General features: G+C 35.7%; 1 protein-coding gene across 1 annotated transcript in view; it reads right to left on the reverse strand.

Annotated features, from left to right (window-relative positions):
- TEX11 (testis expressed 11) overlaps positions 1-21,576 on the reverse strand; it is a 320,825-nt gene that overhangs the window by 180,626 nt on the left and 118,623 nt on the right. The window contains 4 exon segments of the mRNA XM_033200830.1: positions 4,812-4,890; positions 7,439-7,520; positions 16,910-17,005; positions 20,448-20,502. Of these exon segments, the coding sequence (XP_033056721.1) occupies positions 4,812-4,890; positions 7,439-7,520; positions 16,910-17,005; positions 20,448-20,502 (312 nt within the window).

Genomic DNA, 21,576 nt, shown 5'->3' on the forward strand with positions numbered 1-21,576 from the left:
ATGAGCCACCGCGCCTGGCCACTTCATTCACTTTCTTTTTTTTTTTGAGACGGAGTCTCGCTCTGTGGCCCAGGCTGGAGTGCAGTGGCCGGATCTCAGCTCACTACAAGCTCCGCCTCCCGGGTTTACGCCATTCTCCTGCCTCAGCCTCCCGAGTAGCTGGGACTACAGGCGCCCGCCACCTCGCCCGGCTAGTTTTTTTGTATTTTTTAGTAGAGACGGGGTTTCACCATGTTAGCCAGGATGGTCTCGATCTCCTGACCTCGTGATCCGCCCGTCTCGGCCTCCCAAAGTGCTGGGATTACAGGCTTGAGCCACCGCGCCCGGCCCTTCATTCACTTTCTAACAGTTAATGTTCTGCATGCTTAGCTTTCATTGCAAAACAAAAAACAAAAAAACAAAAAACAAAACAACAACAACAAAAAACTTTACTCTGTAAAATATACTTATGCTCTTGCTATACAATTACTAAAAGCATTGTCCATTATATAATGCAACTTCCTACACTGTCTACAGAAGCCAAATATGTAACATAAATGAGTGAAGCAGACTGTAAAAAAATCCACTGCCAGATATGTTAATTAAACTGAATCATTAACTGAACGATGGTATAAGCACATTAACACATAGTACGAACAGGTAGGAAAAGAGAAGCTATATTTTAAATTTGAAATCTAAAAATATAAATAATTTATCAAATTTTCCTTTGAAACTGATTACTTTGTTGACTTGTAAACAGAAAGCTAAAATCCTTTCTTCTACACCAATATGTCAATGTCCACATGGGCTGATAGGGAGAAGCAGATACTTAAGTGGAAATTTGGGTACTGTATCAAGAGGAAAGTGGAATGAATAAAACGATGGATGGCCAAAAGCAGCAAATGTCTACTATATACTGATATTCCAAAGTTGTCTAATTAGGATTCAGTACCACACTACAATGCAGTTCAATTTCTTCAATTTGTAGTTCTTTATTGACATTAGTAAAATTATTGAAAAAGACAAAATAGGCAATATTTTTCATTACCATAATGTTGGAAATCAGAAAACTTCCTTTTTGGAATTCATTCTTTAAACCTACAGTTGTGAATATGTATTTTAAGCAATCACTTCCATCTCTGGACACCAATTTCAGCACAGAAAAGCCAGCCAGATTATTCCTTGCCAACAGTATTTCCCCAAAAAATGACTTCACTAAGACCACGTGAATTAAATTTTACATCTGTGTAACTACTTATGAGCACTTTTGCAGAGAAAGATTCAGAGTGTTTATATGGATTATCATATTCACCAAAAAGGTCAATCATTGAACTGAGTCAGGGATTTTCTCTTGGATGATATGCACAAGTTGAATTCTTTCAACAGTTCAAAAAATATATCTTCAGCATCTGACATAAATGCTGCACTACATCCCCCAAAACTCCTCTTCAGAACTGAAGTATTTATTCCCCAGTTGTTCTTTAGGAATTTGCTAGACTGAAAAAAGCTGCCACACCCAACATCATTCTCCTTTCCCAGGGTAACTGGCATACAGAGACTAGTCAACATTGGGCTATAAGGACCGTCCCTCTGACCTTAGCTGAGGACAATTCGGAGGGACTATCGCAGCTTCAGAGCTCCCATAAGTAAGGCTGAGGCCTTCTGACTATACTTAGGCCAACTTCTCCCATTAATCCAGCTGCAGTCCCTTCCCCTCACAGGTGTTGATCCTGAAAGAACACTTTAATAAATTATCTTCACGTTAACCTCCCTCTCAAAATTTGCTTCCAGGGTAACCCAACCTGTGACAACACCACATACAACTAAGCCCCCTAATCTACAAGAAGCAGATGCAACTACTGTATTGTGCATCCAAACCATCCAAAAAAAGCAATAATCTCGGTTGAAGCCACAGAAGAATATCTGGTATACATATATTGTTACTATATACATGCTTCATTTTCTATCTTTTTAGGACAATGTTTCCTGGTGAATACATACAATTAATACACTGAAGTTTTTATGTTTAAAAACACTGCCACCTTGGATTTAAGTATCATATCAAGTCTTATGTTAACCATTGCAGAAATAGCTTCTGTAGTCACACAAGTTATTTTGACCAGTCTACATTAAACTAAATCACAGGCACCACGTTCAAAAGTTCTATCATATCAAAATTCTCACTGACACCACAAATAAATATGCTTTACTGGGCACTATTATTTATGTCTATGAACAGAAAACACCAAAAATAAATTACCCTCCTTGAGTAACTTGTCCAATAAATTCTCAGCTGTATCTTCAATGTGCCAAACAACAGCATTTCTGGTTAGATTTGGATTTGAAACTTAAGAATACATTGTGTGACTCAGTAGACACTTTTTTGTAAAGCTGTCATCTGTAAAAGAGCTAATGCCTGGGCAATCTTTTCCTTTAATATATAACTACATAACTGCATTTTACAACAGGATTGCTTATTTTATTCACTTTCCAAAATAAACCCAGTTGAAATTTCAGTCCTCTTTTTGAATTATTTTTCATTACACAGATTTTCTAGGTACTGGTTGTAGTTTGTACTATATTTTGCTTTATAATGGGCTCTTAGGTTGTATTCATTGATGCAAACACACTTTGCATATTAAACACAGAATCTTTTTTACTTCTATCAGAAAGGAATTTATTCTTTCCATTTTCTTGCAACATCTTCTCAGTCTAGCTTTCATTCTACTTTGGATAGAGATGTGGGTGCCATATTTTATTTTCCTCTTATATCTGCTATAATAATAACATACAAAAAAAGATAAATGGCAACTTGATGTACAACATATGGGAAAAAATAAGGAATTCTGGGGACTGCGACAAACTGGAGAACACACGCCCTATGTATAAAGGTGGCAACTGCTACTTAGCTCCAACTGATCGTTGCTTAGTGGAAATACCGGCCAATTGTTTCCAGATTTTTCAACTTTTTCAAGAGAAATCAGAAAACCATATATATATATATTAAGAAAACCGAATTTTTATGTGAAATTTCCTGAATGTTAAATGTTGGCAACTAATTCAACTGTATGCGACACATCTCTCGCCACACCCAGCCCATAGTCCACCACTTTGTAAACTTTTTCTAGTGATTTTTCTAGCTTTGGAATGTAGTATTGAATGTATTCCTTCTACTACAGTAGTAAAAAGTGTGAGCTCTGCAAACATGTTTACATTCCGCTCTGCTCCTTCCTAGCTATGCAATTGTGGGCAAATTACTTTTTCTATCTAACCCTCATTTTTCTCACCTGCAAAATTGAGTTAATCAAATTACCTTAGAGGTATTTCATAATTTATAATGTAAAGAATTTAGAATAGTGCCTGGTACAAAGCAAGTATCAGTAAATGTTAGCTTTTGTTATTTAATAATGAAAATTGTATAAAATATCACATAGCCCCCTTTCCCTGGCTGCAAGAAAGTTACCATTAAATTGAATGCTTTACCATGGCAACTATACTAGCCATTGAGTTTTGCATGTTTGCTTCCTCCTTTTCAGGGTTTTGATTTTCTATTTCAATTTTCAGAGCTTTGAATAGAAGAAGTTTCAAATTCTTTTTGGAAGGAGGAAGGGTAAAAACAACCAAAACTTTAAAAAGTAAAAATTAAGTTCCATGAAATTTTTGTGAACAAGATGAAGGAAATTAGGTCATCTGGCTGTATAATTAGGTGGATTTATAACAGGTTCAACGATTGTACACTAAAAAGTATCGATTAATGGATTGATGTTAACCTGGAGATTAATCCATACTGCCACTAAGGTTCTAGCCTCAGTTTTGCCCTGTTTATCAAACTATCTGGAGTTAGACAACTATGGCTTGCAGTCCAGCTGCTCTGCTTGTTTTTATGAATAAAGTTTTACTGGAATAAAGCCACACACATTTGTTTACGATTAGTCTATGGCTACTTTTGCACTAGGACGGCAGAGTTGACTAGTTGTGACAGAGACTGTGTGGCCCACAAGCCCAAAGTTTATACTTATATCTTACCCTGTAAGAAAAGTTTGTAGACCCCTGAATTAGATGAAGACAGGTGGCAATACCAAATTTGAAGATGACACAAACTGGGAGGAATAGTTAATACATTGCATGATAAAATTGAAATTCACAAAGATCAGAACAACTAGCAATCAGGCTGAAATTTAATAGTTTGTAAAGCATGGTTAATGGGTATTTCACCATAAAAGTCGAGGATATGAGGCATTAAGAGCAACTGACATTGTAAAGATATAGTTTCATGAGTCCAGGAAATTAACCACATGATGTAGCTGCCAGAAAAGAGCTATTTTGAACGTTGTCTGTATTAAAAGATATAGAGGATCTAAACCAGTGCTGCCTAATATAACTTCCCTGTGATAATAGAAATTTTTTAAATCTGTAATGTCCAATAGGGCAGCCATTAGCTACATGCGGCTATTTGGATTTGATACGTGGCTAGCACGAAGGAGGGACTAAATTTTTAAAATTATTTTTGAGAGAGTCCTGCTCTGTTGCCCATGCTGGAATGCAGTGGCACGATCATAGTTCACTGTAACCTTGAACTGCTGGGCTCAAGTGATCCTCCCACCTCAGCCTCCCAAGTAGCTATGACTACAGGCACATGCCACCATGCTGGCTAATTTTTTAAAAAATATTTTGTAGAGATGGGATCTTGCTATGTTGCCAAGGTTGGTCTCAAGCTCCTGGGCTCAGATCCTCCTGCCTCAGCCTCTCCAAGTGCTGGGAGTCTAGGTGTGAGCCACCGGTGCCTAGCCAAAAACTGTCAGTCTTTAGAGAAAGGGAAATCAATACTGTACCTTTCATGATCCATCAGCAGTTTAGCAATGTTCAGACAGAAGTCTAAGGGCATGTCAAGATGTAGTATTTCCATGACAGCTAACAAGATGAAAAAATGAAATAATTATTATCAGTTTCATTTTGAGGAAGCTTAGCTGTTTTCAGTAATTTTCCTCTATTCAAAATCTACTTACTAAATGTTTGCCATATACCATGTTTTGCCTAACAATTTATCAAAATCTTCTTTTAAAGTATTAACATCCAGTGCTGGAGAGTGTCATGATACAGGCACTCTTGCACAGATAGCAAAGTAATCTGGTGCAATCCTTTCGAAAAGCAACTTGGCAATACTATATGCTAAGAACACTGGGGTAGAGAGTTTGGTATCTGAAGTCAAACAGATCTAAATGTGAAACCACTTGCTACTTGCATAGCCATAGGCAAGTTAAGCTCTTAGTTTTGTCACCTGTAAAATGGAGAATATACCACCAATTTCTCAGGGTTGTTGAGAGGATTAACTGAGATAATGTATGGAAATTATATAGCAAACAACTCAGCACTTAGTAAGCATTTAATAAATGGCAGCTGCTATTATTATTCCTTAGAGGAATTGTGCTTCTGAAAAGTCACCTGGAATAAATATGGGGAAAATTTATGAACAAAAATATTAAAAGCAGTGTAGATTATGATAATAATAGAAAAGAAGTATACACTGTATATCTATTACAGGGTAGCAATAAACTATTGTGCAACCATTAAAACTGCTGAGTGTGAAATAACATGGAAAGAAATGAATATACACTAATATGAAAATGTATAAGATCAGTAAGTGAAAAATTAGAAAGCAAAGTTTTATGTACTATATGGTTATAATTCTGTAATAAAAGCAAAATAAACTAAGAGAAAAAATACTGAAAATAAGTGATCAATTTCTAAAAGTGATTGTGTTTAGATTCTATTTATTTGACAAATATTTAATGAGCATATTATCTGTACCAGGCATTGTGCTTTGTGCTGAGAACCCAGCAGTGGATAAAACACAACAAAAATTCCTACTGTCAAGGAGCTTCTAGTGGATGGTAGGACCATGAGAATTTTTAGTGTTTTCCAAAAATGTCTTAAATTATTATGTGCTATCTTTTCATGATGAAAAATGTTTATTTTTAAATTTTAGTCTTTCTACTACAAAAAATCAGTGAAATAATGCCAGCAGTTAGGCTGACCATTTTAAGAGTAAAGTATTTTCACCAGCAAAGCAACAAACAGAATATAAAAATGCAAGTTTCATATATTCTTTCAATGCAACACAGTAAAAATCTAGTATTTTTAAATATAAAAAAACTTGGGTTTGGGTTAGCCTCCTAATCTGTAATCAAACAATGACTGACATTACAACTTCAGGAGTATCTAGATTGAGTTAAGTAAAAACAATCTGTGAATAAAGAACAATTTCATTTTAAACTCTGCTTCTTACCTACATTTGGATAAACACTGTCATGAGGAATTATCATCTCAACTAATCTACTTCAACTTGGTGACTCCAATAATCTCTCTGGTCTTCCTGTGTTGTCTTAGTTTGAGTAAGTGTATTCTTTTAGTTGGTTAGCTGGTTTGTTTATTCCCCCAATGCAAAAAGTAGAGTTGTCTTCCTGGTTTCTAACATTTTTCAACCTGTGTATGCTGAAGTGGTACTGTTGCCTAGAGATGCAGAATCCCCAATACATTTGAGCTTCTGAGGTCTCTTAAGTGATTGGCTAAAATTCCAGAGGCCAATGAAAGATTCAGTAGTACTAAATTTAGGGCTACTGCCAAATTGAATTATAGTTCTAACTATAACAAATTGTTATTATTTATTGGATTATCAGTAACTATACTAACATATAATTTTGTATAGTACAAATAATGCAGCTCCTAAGATTACTAAAAAGCATGTACAACATTAAAAGAATTAGAGTAAATAGTTTTTATGACTAAACGAAATTGAACTGTTAAGGGCTAGTGTGCATAGTTTTGCTTCGTGTAATGCATCCATATAGTAGTAACAACAGTAATAATATAATAACTACAGTAATAGGTAACATATATTACACACTATGCACCAGTATGGTGTTAAATGCTTTATACGCATTTTCTCATAAGATTCTCAAAACAACATGATGAGGTAGATAATAATAACATCTCTTTTGCTAAATGAAGAAACAAAGCAAAGTTAAGTGACTTGCCCAATGACCCACTCTTGTGCAGCGTACATTCTGGTCCTTGGAGAGTTATGAAAAATAAATAGTAATGTTTATAAACAAGTAATTATAAAAATCACAGAATTACAAAGGCTTTTCCCATTAAGAAGTAATCTTTCTTCATGGTGGTAGACAACTTCAGAAAGGCTGGGTAGCTACAGTTCTCTGCTGGACTGAAAACTGATTGCTTTTATTCAGCTTAAAAAAAAAACATGTTTTAAATTTGCTACTATTTTTTCTTCTTTCTCTCTTTCTTCCTGGGTGACAATATTTTCCCTTTCCTGGGTGATCATTTTCCTTCTCAGCCACCATCAATTACACCTATTGTTAATATACTACAAAAGATCTCATCTTTAACAAATTGTAGTGATGTTTCAAAATGGTGTGCTCTTCACATATAGAGATCATACCTTCAAGGAGTTCTTCATTAGGTGTTTCGCCTTTCAAGAGGATTTTCATTTTTAAGAAAAGCCCAGTAGAATTTAAATGTTCCTATTTTAAACAAGGAAATCACAATGATATTAAAATTGTGGAATGTAAAAGACAATTTTCAAGTAATTGCCTGCTTTATTCAACCATCTTGGGATAACTCATAATCAAAGGAAATCGAAATTACATAAGATTATATCATAGCATTCGTTCTATCCCTGAGGATATTTCCCAATATTTTATTCAATCTAAATGAAATAATATATGGAAAAGAACATGTAAGTATTTCCAATGAGTGACAAACATTTAATGACAAGATTAACACTTAACCTGTACGAATCTCAGGCCATATTGTTTGTAAGCAAAACCACAAACCAGCTAGTTTTATTTTCTTTTGAGATTTTAACAACTAAGGTCCTTTACAAACAATGGCAGAATAAAATAGAAAACGTATTGTCTTTTCTATAAGATATGCCTGTCGTGTTCACCATTAATAACAACGTACTATGAATGATGTTTCTAAATCACTGTTAGTTGGCCCTAAGCCATCTGTGATCTCCCCGGTTCCACTTTTGCCTTACAGGGTACATCTTTAAACAACTTTCTAAGACTAAAAGTACAGTCTAGGCCCATAGAACAGAACTTTTCTCTCTACAAAGCCAATTAACCTCTACATGAACACTGTACTCATTAGCTCCACACTCTGCACATAATTACAGGTATTCATGTGTGAGATGCCTTAAAAATAGAAAGTTGGAGAAAGCAAACACTGATATTAAAAGGGCTTGCAAATATAGGTGACACTAGTACAAAGAATAAACTGAAGTTGCCAATTTTGATTTATTGCATTACCATCTTTCCTACAGGTTTGTTGAAGTATGTATGGGGTTCAATTCCCTTTTATCTTCAGAGACATAGAGGTCTTCCAGATCTTGGCAACATCTGTTTTCCTTGAGTCTGCTATTCTCACACAAGTTTAACATTCTGGTTTGTTTCTTTTTTTTTAAACCAAAGAATTCCAGATATGATTTTCACTGATTTCGTTACCAAACAACTCCAGAAAATGGGCATTTTGCTTCTATTATCATCGGGTCTTCACTTCTATAAACATTTGCACCGTATATTGTCCATCTTTATTGTCTCTTAAAATACACTTTCAGAAGTCATGAAGATTGCCTGCTAAATCTATCAGCTTTCTCCCTACTATCAAAATCCTTGTCTTCTCTGTAACTTTTCTCACCATTATTTTTCAATCTTCATAGGTTTATTTGTTTGTTTGCTTGTTTGTTTATGATGGAGTCTCACTCTATTGCCCAGGCTGGAGTGTAGTGGCACAATCTCGGCTCACTGCAACCTCCATCTCCCATGTTCAAGCAATTCTCCTGCCTCAGTCTCCCGAGTAGCTGGGATTACAGGCGCCTTCTAACACATCTGGCTAGTTTTTGTATTTTTAGTAGAGATGGGGCTTCACCATGTTGGCCAGACTGGTCTCGAACTCCTGACCTCAAGTGATGCACCTGCCTCAGCCTCCCAAAGTGCTGGGATTACAGGCGTGAGCCACGAGGCCTAGCAGGTTTTTTTATTTTTCTGAGACAGAGTCTCACTCTGTCTCCCAGGCTGGAGTGCAGTGGTACAAACATGGCTCACTGCAGCCTCCACTTCCTGGGCTCAAGTGGTCCTCCTGCCTCAGCCTCCAATGTAGCTGGGACCACAGGCATGCACCACCCATGCCAGCAATTAAAAAAAAAATTTTCTTTTGTAGAGATTGGGGGGGAGCGGGTCTCACTTTGTTGCCCAGGCTGGTCTCGAACTCCTGGGCTCAAGCAATCCTCCTGTCTCAGCTTCCCATTGTGCTGGGATTATAGGCATGAACTACCATGCCCGGCCCCTTCCTTAGATTTTTGTTTGCTAATTTTTTCTTATCATCAGTTACTGAGAAACAGGCTCCAGGTACAACAAACATACAAGATAAGTATTTTGAATCTTGTTTTGCAGGCCCAAATAAAGTTAAGTAACTTACCCATGGTCACACAATTGGTAAGTAGTAGAGCAGAAATTTGAAATCAGATCTCTCTGACTCTAAAAGACATAATCTTTCCATTATAATATGCTGCTTCCCTTGAAGCTCTATCATGGCAGGCATTACTACACTATCTGAATATTTTGCAAGCTCTCAAGATAATGTTATTCATTTCTAGTGTGAAGTGTATCACACACAAACACATACACACACGAGTATATAAAACATATGTATGTGTAATGTATATGTAAAGTTTACAGAATAATAATAAAACAAACACCCGTGTCCTCACTACCAAGGTAAGAAACAGATTATTGCCACATAAGAAGCCTCAAATGTATCCTTACCCATATGCATCCTCCTCACTTCACAGAGGTAAACATCACCTTGAATTTTATGCAGTGATTTCCTTGCTTTTCTTTATATATACACAATATATAGTTGCTATGGACTGAATGTTTGTGTCTTTCTAAAATTCGTATATTGAATCTCTAAACCCCAATGTGATGGTATTTTGAGGTGGGGGCTTTGGGAGGTAATTTGGTCATGAGGGCTGAGCCCTCATGAATGGGATAAGTGCCCTTATAAGAAAAGACATGAGAGAGATGAGAGATGACCATCTCTCATCTCTCTCTCTCTCTCTCTCTCTCTCTGCCAAGTGAAGATATAGAAAGAATGTGGCCATCTTCAAACCAGGAAGAAGGCCCTCACCAGGAACCGAAAAGTCTGGTATTTTGATCTTGGACATCTCAGTCCCTAGAATTGTGAGATATAAACTTCTGTTGTTTAAGCCACACAGTTTATAGTATTTTGTTATAACAGCTCAAGCTAGCCAACACAATTATTTAGCTATGCCTACATTTGAACTTCACTTAAACAGAATATAAAGTATCTAAGTTCTTCTGTGACTTCTCTCATTCAAATCATGTTTTTTCAGATTCATCCATGTTGATACGTGAACTTATTTTTTTCATTACTATATAGCGTGGTTCTCAAAGGGTGGTCCTTGAATCAGCACCATCTGGGAACTTGTTAGAAATGCAAGCCCCATCCAAAACCTACTAAATGAGAAACGCTGGGAGTATTGCCTAGCAAATTGTGTGTGTGCGTGTGTGTAGGAAAATGTGTAAAATAATTATTACTGATTTGCGTTATGGAAAGTTTCCAATTCAACATGAATTCTATTATCTGTTTAGTACGGTAATAAATGAGCAAACTGTGTTTAACAGACATTCTAGGTAATATTTACACAAGCTAAAGTTTAAGAACAACTATTGTATAGTATTCTGTTATATGAATAAATCACAATTTATTTGCACATTCTACTGTGGACATTTAAGCCGTTCCCAAAGCAATTGCTATTATGAACAATCCTGGAATCAGCATTCTGTATACCTCTCCTTGCACACAAATGCTAGCGCTTCTCTAAAGTATATACCTAGGAGTGAAGTTGCTGGGTGGTCCAGTATGATCAAATTCTATTTTATCAAGTAACGTCAAACTGTTTTTCAAAGTGGTTGTACAATTCTCGAAAAACTAGGAATGAAGGGAGCTTCCTCAACTGACAAAGGGCATCTATACTAAACCCACAGCTAACACCATACTTAATGGCAAAATACTGAAAGCTCTCTTTCTAAGATTAGGAAAAGATACTGCTCTTGCCAATTCTATGTAACATAGTAATGAATGTTTTTGCTAGAAAAATTAGAAAAGAAAAAGAGACAAAAGGCATGCAGATTGGAAAGCAAGAAGTAAAGCTATCTTGATTTACAAAAAATAGGATTTTTTTTTTTTTTTTTTTGAGATGGAGTTTCCCTCTTGTTGCCCAGGCTGGAGTGCAATGGCACAATCTTGGTTCACTGCAACCTCTCCCTTCTGGATTCAAGTGATTCTCCTGCCTCAGTCTCCCGAGTAGCTAGGATTATAGGCATGCACAACCATGCCCGGTTAATTTTGTATTTTTAGTAGAGATGGGGTTTCACCATATTGGCAGGGTTGGTCTCGAACTCCTGACCTCAAGTGATCCACCCTCCTCGGCCTCCCAAAGTACTGGGATTACAAGTGTGAACCACCGCATCTGACCGGAAAATATGATCTTGTATACAGAAAATCCTAAGGAATCCATTAAAAAAACTATTAAAGCTAAAAGAACAAGTACAGGAAGATTGTAGGATATAACATCAGTATTTTTTCAATTAATGGCATTTCAATATACTAGCAATGAACAATCCAAAAGTCAAGAAAATAATTCCATTTATAAAAGCATAAAGAAGCAATAAATTTAACAAAAGAAGAATAAAACTAACTTACTGAAAACTACAACACAATGAATAAGTGTTCCTGGATTTGAAAACTTAATTTTGTTAAGATAGCAATAATCCCCAAATTGATCTGCAGATTAAACAAAATCCCTATTAAATTCCCAGCTGTCTTTGCGGAAATCAACAAGCTGATTCCAAAATATGAAAATGTAACAGATTCAGAAGAGCCAAAACAATTCTGAAATAAAAACAAGTCGGAGGGCCATACTAGTGGATGTAAAGCGGTTTCTCATTGTGCTTTTAATTTGCATTCCCTGATAACTAATGATGTTGAGTATCTTTTTGTGTACTTATTGGCCACTGGTACAAATTATTTGGGGAAATGTCTATTGAGCTCCTTTGCCTCTTTTGCCCATTTCCAATTGGGTTGTTTGTGTTCTTATTGAATAGTAAGAGTTCTTTTTTATATTATGGATAGACACTTAACAGATATATGATTTGCAAATATGTTCTCCCATTCTGTTGGGAGGATCCTATGGATTGTGTCTTCATTTTCTTGATGGTTTCCTTTGAAGCAAAAAATTTAATTTTAATGAGACTTAATTTTACCGAATTGTTCTTTTTTGCTTGTGCTTTTGGTGTAGTGTCTAAGCACCTATGCCTTTTATATTTATTTCATTGCACTAATACATTTTCAAAGGTAATTTTGTGAAACAACATAGGCATCCCAAATTTTAATTTCCCCTTTAAAAATTTACTATCAGAGTCAGTTCCAGCAGAGATGAAGCAGGACAACTATAGCCTATACCTTCTACTAATTACAACTAAGAAATCTGAACAAGATATAAAAAGCAACAACCTGAGGACTCTTAAAAGTAAACAAAAACAGAAAGATTGTAGTGAGGCAACAAAACTCGGAGAAGTGAACCACATGGAGGTGGTAAGTTTCCTGAGTTTTTTTCTTTTATCTAATGGCATAGGAAGCTTGTCTTCTAGCTAAGTTCTGAGTGAGGCAAATAATAATAATAACAATGATAATAATAAAAAATAAAAATAAATGTTTGTGTGGGTAAGTTTTTGGTCTGGAGAATTTTTTAATGGGCTCTGCCTTCATGTAGATATGGAGTTCAAATTTACATTACTCATGTGGTCCAAAATCCTCCAACCTGATAAAGTAAAATAAAAATAACCAAAAAAGTGGTAACTCTTCTACATCTGGCTGATGTCAATAAAAAGTTTCTCTATAGGGCCATGCTCTCAATCCAGGTTGAATAGGATTCTAAAAGCTTAACACTCACTGAACATAAATTAACATATCCAAAATTACAAAACAAAGAAGCAAATATTTCATACTAAGCAAGAGTCAGAAGTTCACATGAACAGCGGGATCAAATCATTTCCAAATAACTTGCCTGTTTCCCATGATAAAGCTTAACAAGATTTATAGTATTACAAAAATATCCAGCAGCCAAAGATGTAAAATAGTTGGCACCCAGTGAAAGACAGAGACAGGCAAAAACAATCAATAATGGGGAGATAATAGACGGAAACTAATCTAGAAGTGACATAGATATTAGAATTAGCAAAGAAAGATGTTAAAAGAGTAAGTGTAACTATATTTCATATGCTCGAAAATTTAACTAGAGACTTGGAAGATATAAAAATAAACCAAATCAAACTTATAGAGATAAAAACTACAAAGTCTGAAATGAAAAGTATATGAGATGAGATTAACAGATGATTAGACATTGCAGAAGAAAGATTAATGAACTTAAAAGTCATAGCAATACAAAACAGTTTAAAATGAAACAAAAACAACAAATTATGATTTAAGTGAAAAGAGTGTAAGTAAACTGTGGCACAACTTCAGGCAGCCTAATATATAGTTAATTAGAGTATTTGGGGGAAAGCAGAAAAAAAAAATTAAAGAAATACTGGAACTTTTCAAACACAATGAAAATTATGCTCCTAGACATCCAAAAGCATGAAAAACATAAATAAAATTACTTAAAAGCATAACATCAAGTTGCTCAAAACCAATGATAAAAAATCCAAAACTTATCCAGAAAAGAAGAAACGCTATATAAAGAAGAACAAACATAAGAATGGCACCATGTTTCTCTACAGAAACAACAGAATGAGAATACAGTGGAGTGAAATATTTAAAATACTCAAAAAAAGCTGTCTGGTTCAAATTCTGCACCTGGAAAAAATATCATTCAAAAAACAAAGGTGAACCTAACACTCATAATTATATCTACTGTTTAAAAGTAGAAGATAACAAATGCTGATGAGGATGTGAAGAAATTGCAACCCTTGTGCACTGTAGATGGGAATTTCAAATGATACTGTTGCTACGAAAAATAGTATGGCTGATATGCAGAAAAAAGAAACTGGACCCCTTCCTTACACTTTATATAAACATTAACTCAAAATGGACTAAAGACTTAAGTGTAAAACCAAAACCATAAAAACCCTAAAAGAAACCTAGGCAATACTATTCAGGACATAGGCATGGGCAAAGACTTCATGACTAAAACACCAAAAGCAATTCCAACAAAAGCCAAAATTGACAAATGGGATCTAATTAAACAAAAGAGCTTCTGCACAGCAAAAGAAACTATCATCAGAGTGAACAGGAAACCTACAGAATGGGAGAAAATTTTTACAATCTACCCATCTGACAAAAGTCTAATATCCAGAATCTACAAGGAACTTAAACAAATTTATAAGAAAAAAACAAACAACCCCATCAAAAAGTGGGTGAAGAATATAAACAGACACTTCTCAAAAGAAGACATTTATGCGGCCAACAAACACATGAAATAAAGCTCATCACCACTGGTCATTAGAGAAATGCAAATCAAAACCACAATGAGATATCATCTCACGCCAGTTAGAAGAACAATTATTAAAAAGTCAGGAAACAACAGATGCTCGTGAGGTTGTGGAGAAACAGGAACGCTTTTACACTTTTGGTGGGAGTGTAAATTAATTCAACCATTGTGAAAGACAGTGTGGCGATTCCTAAAGGATCTAGAACCAGAAATACCATTTGACCTAGCAATCTCATTACTGGGTATATACTCAAAGGATTATAAATCATTCTGCTATAAAGACACAGGTACACGTATATTTATTGCAGCACTACTCACAATAGGAAAGACTTGCAATCAACCCAAATGCCAATCAATGATAGAATGGACAAAGAAAATGTGGCACATATACACCATGGAATACTATGCAGCCATTAAAAAGGATGAGTTCATGTCCTTTGCAGGGACATGGATGAAGCTGGAAACCATCATTCTCAGCAAACTAACACAGGAACAGAAAACCAAACACCACATGTTCTCACTCATAAGTGGGAGTAGAACAATGAGAACACATGGACACAGGGAGGGGAACATCACACACCAGGGCCTGTCAGGGGGTGGGGGGCAAGGGGAGGGAGAGCGTTAGGACAAATACCTAATGCAGGCAAGGGCTTAAAACCTAGGTGATGGGTTGACAGGTGCAGCAAACCACCATGGCACATGTATACCTATGTAACAAACCTGCACATTCTGCATATGTGTCCTAGAACTTAAAGCAAAATTTTAAAAAAGAAATTGTTTCTGTCTATTAATATTTCTAAGTTAATTTTAAAAATTTTAATGTTGAACAAGTTTTTCAGTGTTAAATAACCCCATCCACATGACACAAATTTCAAGAAAATATAGTTCAAGTAAATGCTCTGTTTGAGAAATTTAATATTCTGGTTGATCGAGCTATTCATTTTCATGCTTCCACTCTGTTGAAAAAACCTCTCTAAAGTGTATCAGTATATTTAATTGCCTTATTAAGTAAAACACATTGATCCTAATTGAATCTCTCTTATTTTATTTTATTTATTTATTTTTTGAGATGGAGTCTTGCTCTGTCGCCAGACTGGAATGCAGTAGTGGCATGATCTCAGCTCACTGAAACCTCTGCCTCCTGGGTTCAAGTGATTCTCCTGCCTCAGCCTCCCGAGTAGCTAGGATTACAGGTGGACACCACCATGCCCAGCTAATTTTTGTATTTTTAGTAAAGACGGAGTTTCACCATGTTGACCAGGATGGTTTCGATCTCTTGACCTTGTGATCTGCCTGCCTCAGCCTCCCAAAGTGCTGGCATTACAAGCGTTAGCCACCGCACCTAGCCTGAATCTATTTTTAAAGGGTCACCAGCCTTTCAGTGTTCCTTGTCCAGGAGTGTAGATATATATACATTTTGTTTTGCTTGTTTTAGAGATGGGGTCTTGCTATTATGTTGCCCAGGCTGAAGTGCAGTGACTATTCATAGGTGCAGTCGTAGTGCACTGCAGCCTTGAACTCCCAGCCTCAAGCAAGTCTCCCACATCGGCCTCCTGAGCAACTGGAAATACAGGGATGTGCCACCACGCCCGCTTTGTATTCATGTTTTTATGTATGTGTGAACATGAGCTGAAAGTGAACCACTGGAGTTGTTTTTAAAATTAAATCCCATTATTCTGCCTATTTTATCATTTACTTCTTCATCCTAAAAACTCACAGTAGAGAGATCCCTTTCTGTTTCACAGAAAATTTTCTCAAAAATCTCTGGTGTTCAAAGAAGTATATTTGTTTTAGACTGTTCATGCTGCTATAACAAAATACCGTAAACTAGATGTTTACAAACAACAGATATTGATTTCTCACAGTTCTGAAGGCTGGGAACTCCAACATCAAGGTGCTCGCAGATTCGGTGTCTGGTGAGGGCCTGCTTACTCAAAGATAGTGCCTTCTCATGTCCTCACATGATAAGAGGGGTGAACAAGCTCCTGTGGACCTCTTTTATAAGGGCAGTAATACCATTCAAGAGGGGTTTGCCCAACGACTTTATCATCTCCCAAAGTCCCCACCTCTTTTATTTTTATGTCCATTTTACACCAAAAAGTCCCCACCTCTTATTATCATCACTTTGGGGGTTAAGATTTCAACACAGGAATTTGCGGGGACACAAACATTCAGATTATAGCAATATTTTCTTTTTTCCTTTCTATACTACAGAAGAGATTATAACAATCTGTGAGAGTAAATGCTGAAGCAAATGTCTAAACTGGATTTCAAAATGTGATCAAGACTTCAAAAAATACATTAAGTTAGTATTCAAAAATAAAAACCTCATACCTTGTTTGCTAGGTTTACAGCATTGAGAGCCTTATCATAATATTTGGTGTCATCCCAATCCAAATAATTGGTGGCTAGTAGCTGTAGAACTTCAGCCTGTAAAAAATAAAAATAGAAAAAAAGCACATATCTGATGGTTAAATTTCAATACAACAGCTGACTAGCACTCCCACAGTGACAGGCATCTTCTCAAACATAAGTCATCTTTATGAAATAGCATTTCCTTAAGTGACCACAGTCTTGGAATATGTCTCATCATTATGCTACCCATATAAAATATTGTCTAAGAATGTTACAGTAATGGCTATATTCCTGGCTTATTTAAATTTAATATAATTATGTTAATATAATTATTTTCTTAACAGTGTTTAACGTAAGTATTTTATCATCCCTACGTTTAAAATAAGGAAACTGAGGCAGAGCAATATTTTATTTTATCAGCTTACCACCACATTATTATCGTGGAATAACTCTAAGAACTTGTAAGCTCCCCCAAATGATTTTTATGGAGTAAATATGGCATTTCTGAGAAATACTATAGCTATTTCATAATAGTAAAAGTGTCAAATCATCCAAAAGACGTAACAAAATGAACGAATCTCACAATGTATGTTTAGAAAAAGCCAGACATAAAACAGGACAACTGTATGATTCCATCTATACAACGCTGAATAACAGTCAAAAATAATCTATAGTAGTAGAAGTCAGAATAGTGTTTTTTTGTTCTTGGAAGTACAGGTGGGTATTAACTAGAATGGGGCCAAGGGAACTTTTGGGGGTGTTGGAAGTTTCCGCATCTTGATCTGTATGGTGTAATATACAAGACTATATATTAAAACTCATCAAGCTGCACACTTGAGACTTGTGAAGTTTACTGTATATAAATTACACCTCAAATAAATGACTGCTGGCATGAAATAAAAAATTACTGCATAGTATTACCTCACCAAACTTACAATATGAATATTCCATTTGAATTAAGCTTGTGCCCTATCTTCCATCCTTATTTCCTTCTTAGACATCTCCCATCTAGATCCATTGCCTGGAGTCATTTTCTTCCTCCCTTTTAACTGTGTGGACCCCAACAAGGCCTGTCTCCTACCAAAAGGCTCCTTCAACAACCCTAGCTAATCTTGATAATCTCCTTTTCTACGTGCCCTTCTGCATACTTCAGGTCGATATCACAAAGTTTATCATTATCTTCCCAAATTGATTCACTTGTAGTAGTGTTTTTTAAATTCCATTTTTCTTCATTGAAGTATAAAAGACATACAGCAAAGTATAAAAATCTCAAGAGCTCTATGCTCTTATGAATTCTATGCTATATGAATTTTCCCAAAGTAAACACATGTATGTTAACAACAAAAAAATCAAGAAACAGAACATTAACAGCAACAAGCTACCTCATGCTTCTTTTCAAGACCCTATTTCAAATAGGGGTAACCAATTCTCTGATGTCCAACACCATATATTTTGACTGTTCTTGGCATTTACATTTATGGAATCATACAGTATGTACTACTTTGTATCTTGCTTCATTTATTCAATATTATAGGTGAGAACATCCAAATCATTGCAATTATTGTAATTAATTGAGTCTCACTGCTATATAATAAGTGACAATGCCACTACATATAAAAATATATAAATGTTATATATTTATATCTATATAAATGTCACTATATATAAATATATTCATATAGATATATATCTAATATCTATATAGATGTCACTATATAAAAATATATTTATATCTATATAAATTATATAAATAATTTATTTTTAATTTGGTAAAATACACATAACATAAAATTGACCATCTTAAACTTTTTTTAAAATTTTAGGCCAGGTGCAGTGGCTCATGCCTGTAATCCTAGAACCTTGGGAGGCCAAGGTGGGAGGATCACTTGAGGCCAGGTGTTTGAGACCAGCCCAGGCAACAAAATGAGACCCCCGTCTCTATAAAAAATTAAAAATTGGCCAGATGTGGTGGGGTGCACCTATAGTCCCAGCTACTCAGTAGGCTGAGGAGGGAGGATTGCTTGAGCCCAGGAGTTTGAAGGTTACAGTGAGCTGATCACACCACTGCCCTCCAGCCTAAGTGACAAGACCCTGTCTCAAAAAAAATTTTTTTTGGAGATGGAGCCTTACTACGTTGCCCAGACCGAATGCAGTGGCTATTCACAGGCATGATCACAGCTCACTGCAGCCTCAGACTCCTGGTTTCATGCAATCCTCCTGGCTTAGCCTCCTGAGTAGCTGTGACTTCAGGTGCACACCACCACACCTGGCTCCATGACCATCTTAAACATTTTTAAGTGTACAGTTCAGTAGTATTAAGTATATTCACACTCTTGTGCAATCACTACAAGCATGAATCTCGAGAACTCTCTTACCTTGCAAAACTGAAACTCTATACCCATTAAACAGTAGTTCCCAATTCTCCCCTCTCCCTACCACCTAAAACCACCATTTTACTTTCTGTCTCTATGAATTTGACTACTCTACGTGCCTCATGTAAGTGGAACCATACATTATTTGTCTTTTTGTGACTGGCTTGTTTCACTCAGTAGAGTCTCCTCACAGTTAACCCATGTTGTAGCATGTGTCAGATTTCTTTCTTTTTTAACCCAGGATAATATTTCATTGTATTCACTTGTACTAGTTTTATCCTTTAATCATAAGTTCCTTAAGGGCAGAAGCTACATTTTATGCTTCTCTTTTATTCCCCATATATTACAGTGGTAATTACATTAAAAAGGTATTCAGTTACATTTTGATTAATATGCTGTAATAGTAAGAATCAAATGGATATTCAAAAAATTCCATTTTGCTATAGAATACAGTAATTTTACATCATATTTATTTACACAATCACATTTTGTTGATTACATATTAATTTCCATATCCAAACACGTTCTGTCTGGGTAGCTGGGGAAAAATCTGCAACTTCAAAATATGTAATAAGAAAAGTTAAAACTAGGTCAGGCACGGTAGCTCACGCCTGTAACCCCAGCACTTTGAGAGGCCAAGGTGGGCAAATCACCTGAGGTCAGGAGTTCCAGACCAGCCTGGTCAACATGGCAGAACCCCGTCTCTGCTAAAAACATAAAAATTAACCAGGTGTGGTGGCGCATGCCTGTAGTCCCAGCTACTTGGGAGGCTGAGGCATCAGAATCGCTTGAAGCTGGGAGGCAGAGGTTGCAGCCATCCCACCACTGCACTCCAGCCTGGGCAACAGAGCAAGACAAAACACACACACACACACACACACACACACACATACAGAAAATAAAAGTTAAAATTTACATATCCAAACATTGTTCAAAGCACTCTACATATATTAATTCATGGGTACATGCCTATGAGTTAGATTATATTATCAGATAAATATACAAAAACAAATACACTGAGATGTTCAATGGTGTGCCCAATAGCTAATCTACTCATAAATGAGAAGTATGCTATTATAATTTTATAACAATAACATAAAGTAGGTTATTCAACCTACTTCTACAATATTTAACATGATCCTTACCTGCATTTCTGGCCTAGTAGATTTCTTATCCATCTTCCCAATATCATAGCTTTGGCTATCATTAAAAAGGAAAAATATATATATAAAAAATATATCCATTTCAAATTATATATAATTTTCAAGATTATATATTACTAAGAAGACATGGTATAAGCATACTTTATTCCAACTTTTCTGTTTTGCACTACAACAGATTATTATCCATATGATATAATGATAAAAGCAATACTTTCTAACTGGAGAAAACAATTTCCTTAGGAGATACCCAATAAATCAACACTACAATTATATTGATGCTTTTCTCCATTTGGCTATATATAGCATTAAATATATATAATATATACTGCACTAAATAGGTATAATTTAATACACTGCCTAAAATATATAAAACTTAATATGCTACATTAAATATATAATTTACTGCATTAAATTATAATACATACTGCATTAAAATACTTTACAAGTGTATACAGCTCTTAGTTGGCCATTTAAAGTTGAAGGAATATAAATATATTTATTTATTATGATTTACTTAGTTATTTTCGAGATGGAGTCTCATTCTGTCACCCAGGCTGGAGTGCAGTGGCGTGATCTCGACTCACTGCAACCTCCATCTCCCAAGTTCAAGTGATTCTCCTGCCTCAGCCTCCCGAGTAGCTAGGACTGCAGGACCTCATCACCATGCCTGGCTATTTTTTTTTTTTTTGTATTTTTAGTAGAGATGGGGTTTCACCATGTTGGCCAGGTTGGTCTCGAACTCCTGAGCTCAAGTGATCCACCAGCCTCAGCCTCCCAAAGCGTTGGATTACAGGCATGAACCATCATGCCGGGCCCCGAATAAATATAAATATATATTTAAAATAAAACAAATACAGTCGTTTGCACAGAAACAAACGCTTTAGTAATATTCATTAAGTCTCACACCACCCTTCTGAAGCACTATTAGTTCAATTTGCAGCTGAATAAACCAATATAGAAATAAAATTATTTCTGATATTTCCTAGATTGGTACTGAAAATGAGGGTGAGGGGTTAGGGAGTAGAGAAATTCGATTTTCGGTTCTCTGCTTTAATTACCAAACCATATTATCTATGGGACATTCCAATAACTACAAATAATATATTAATAC

The sequence above is a fragment of the Trachypithecus francoisi genome, unplaced genomic scaffold, assembly GCF_009764315.1.
Source record: "Trachypithecus francoisi isolate TF-2019V2 unplaced genomic scaffold, Tfra_2.0 Lachesis_group6, whole genome shotgun sequence".
Lineage (NCBI taxonomy): Eukaryota > Metazoa > Chordata > Mammalia > Primates > Cercopithecidae > Trachypithecus > Trachypithecus francoisi.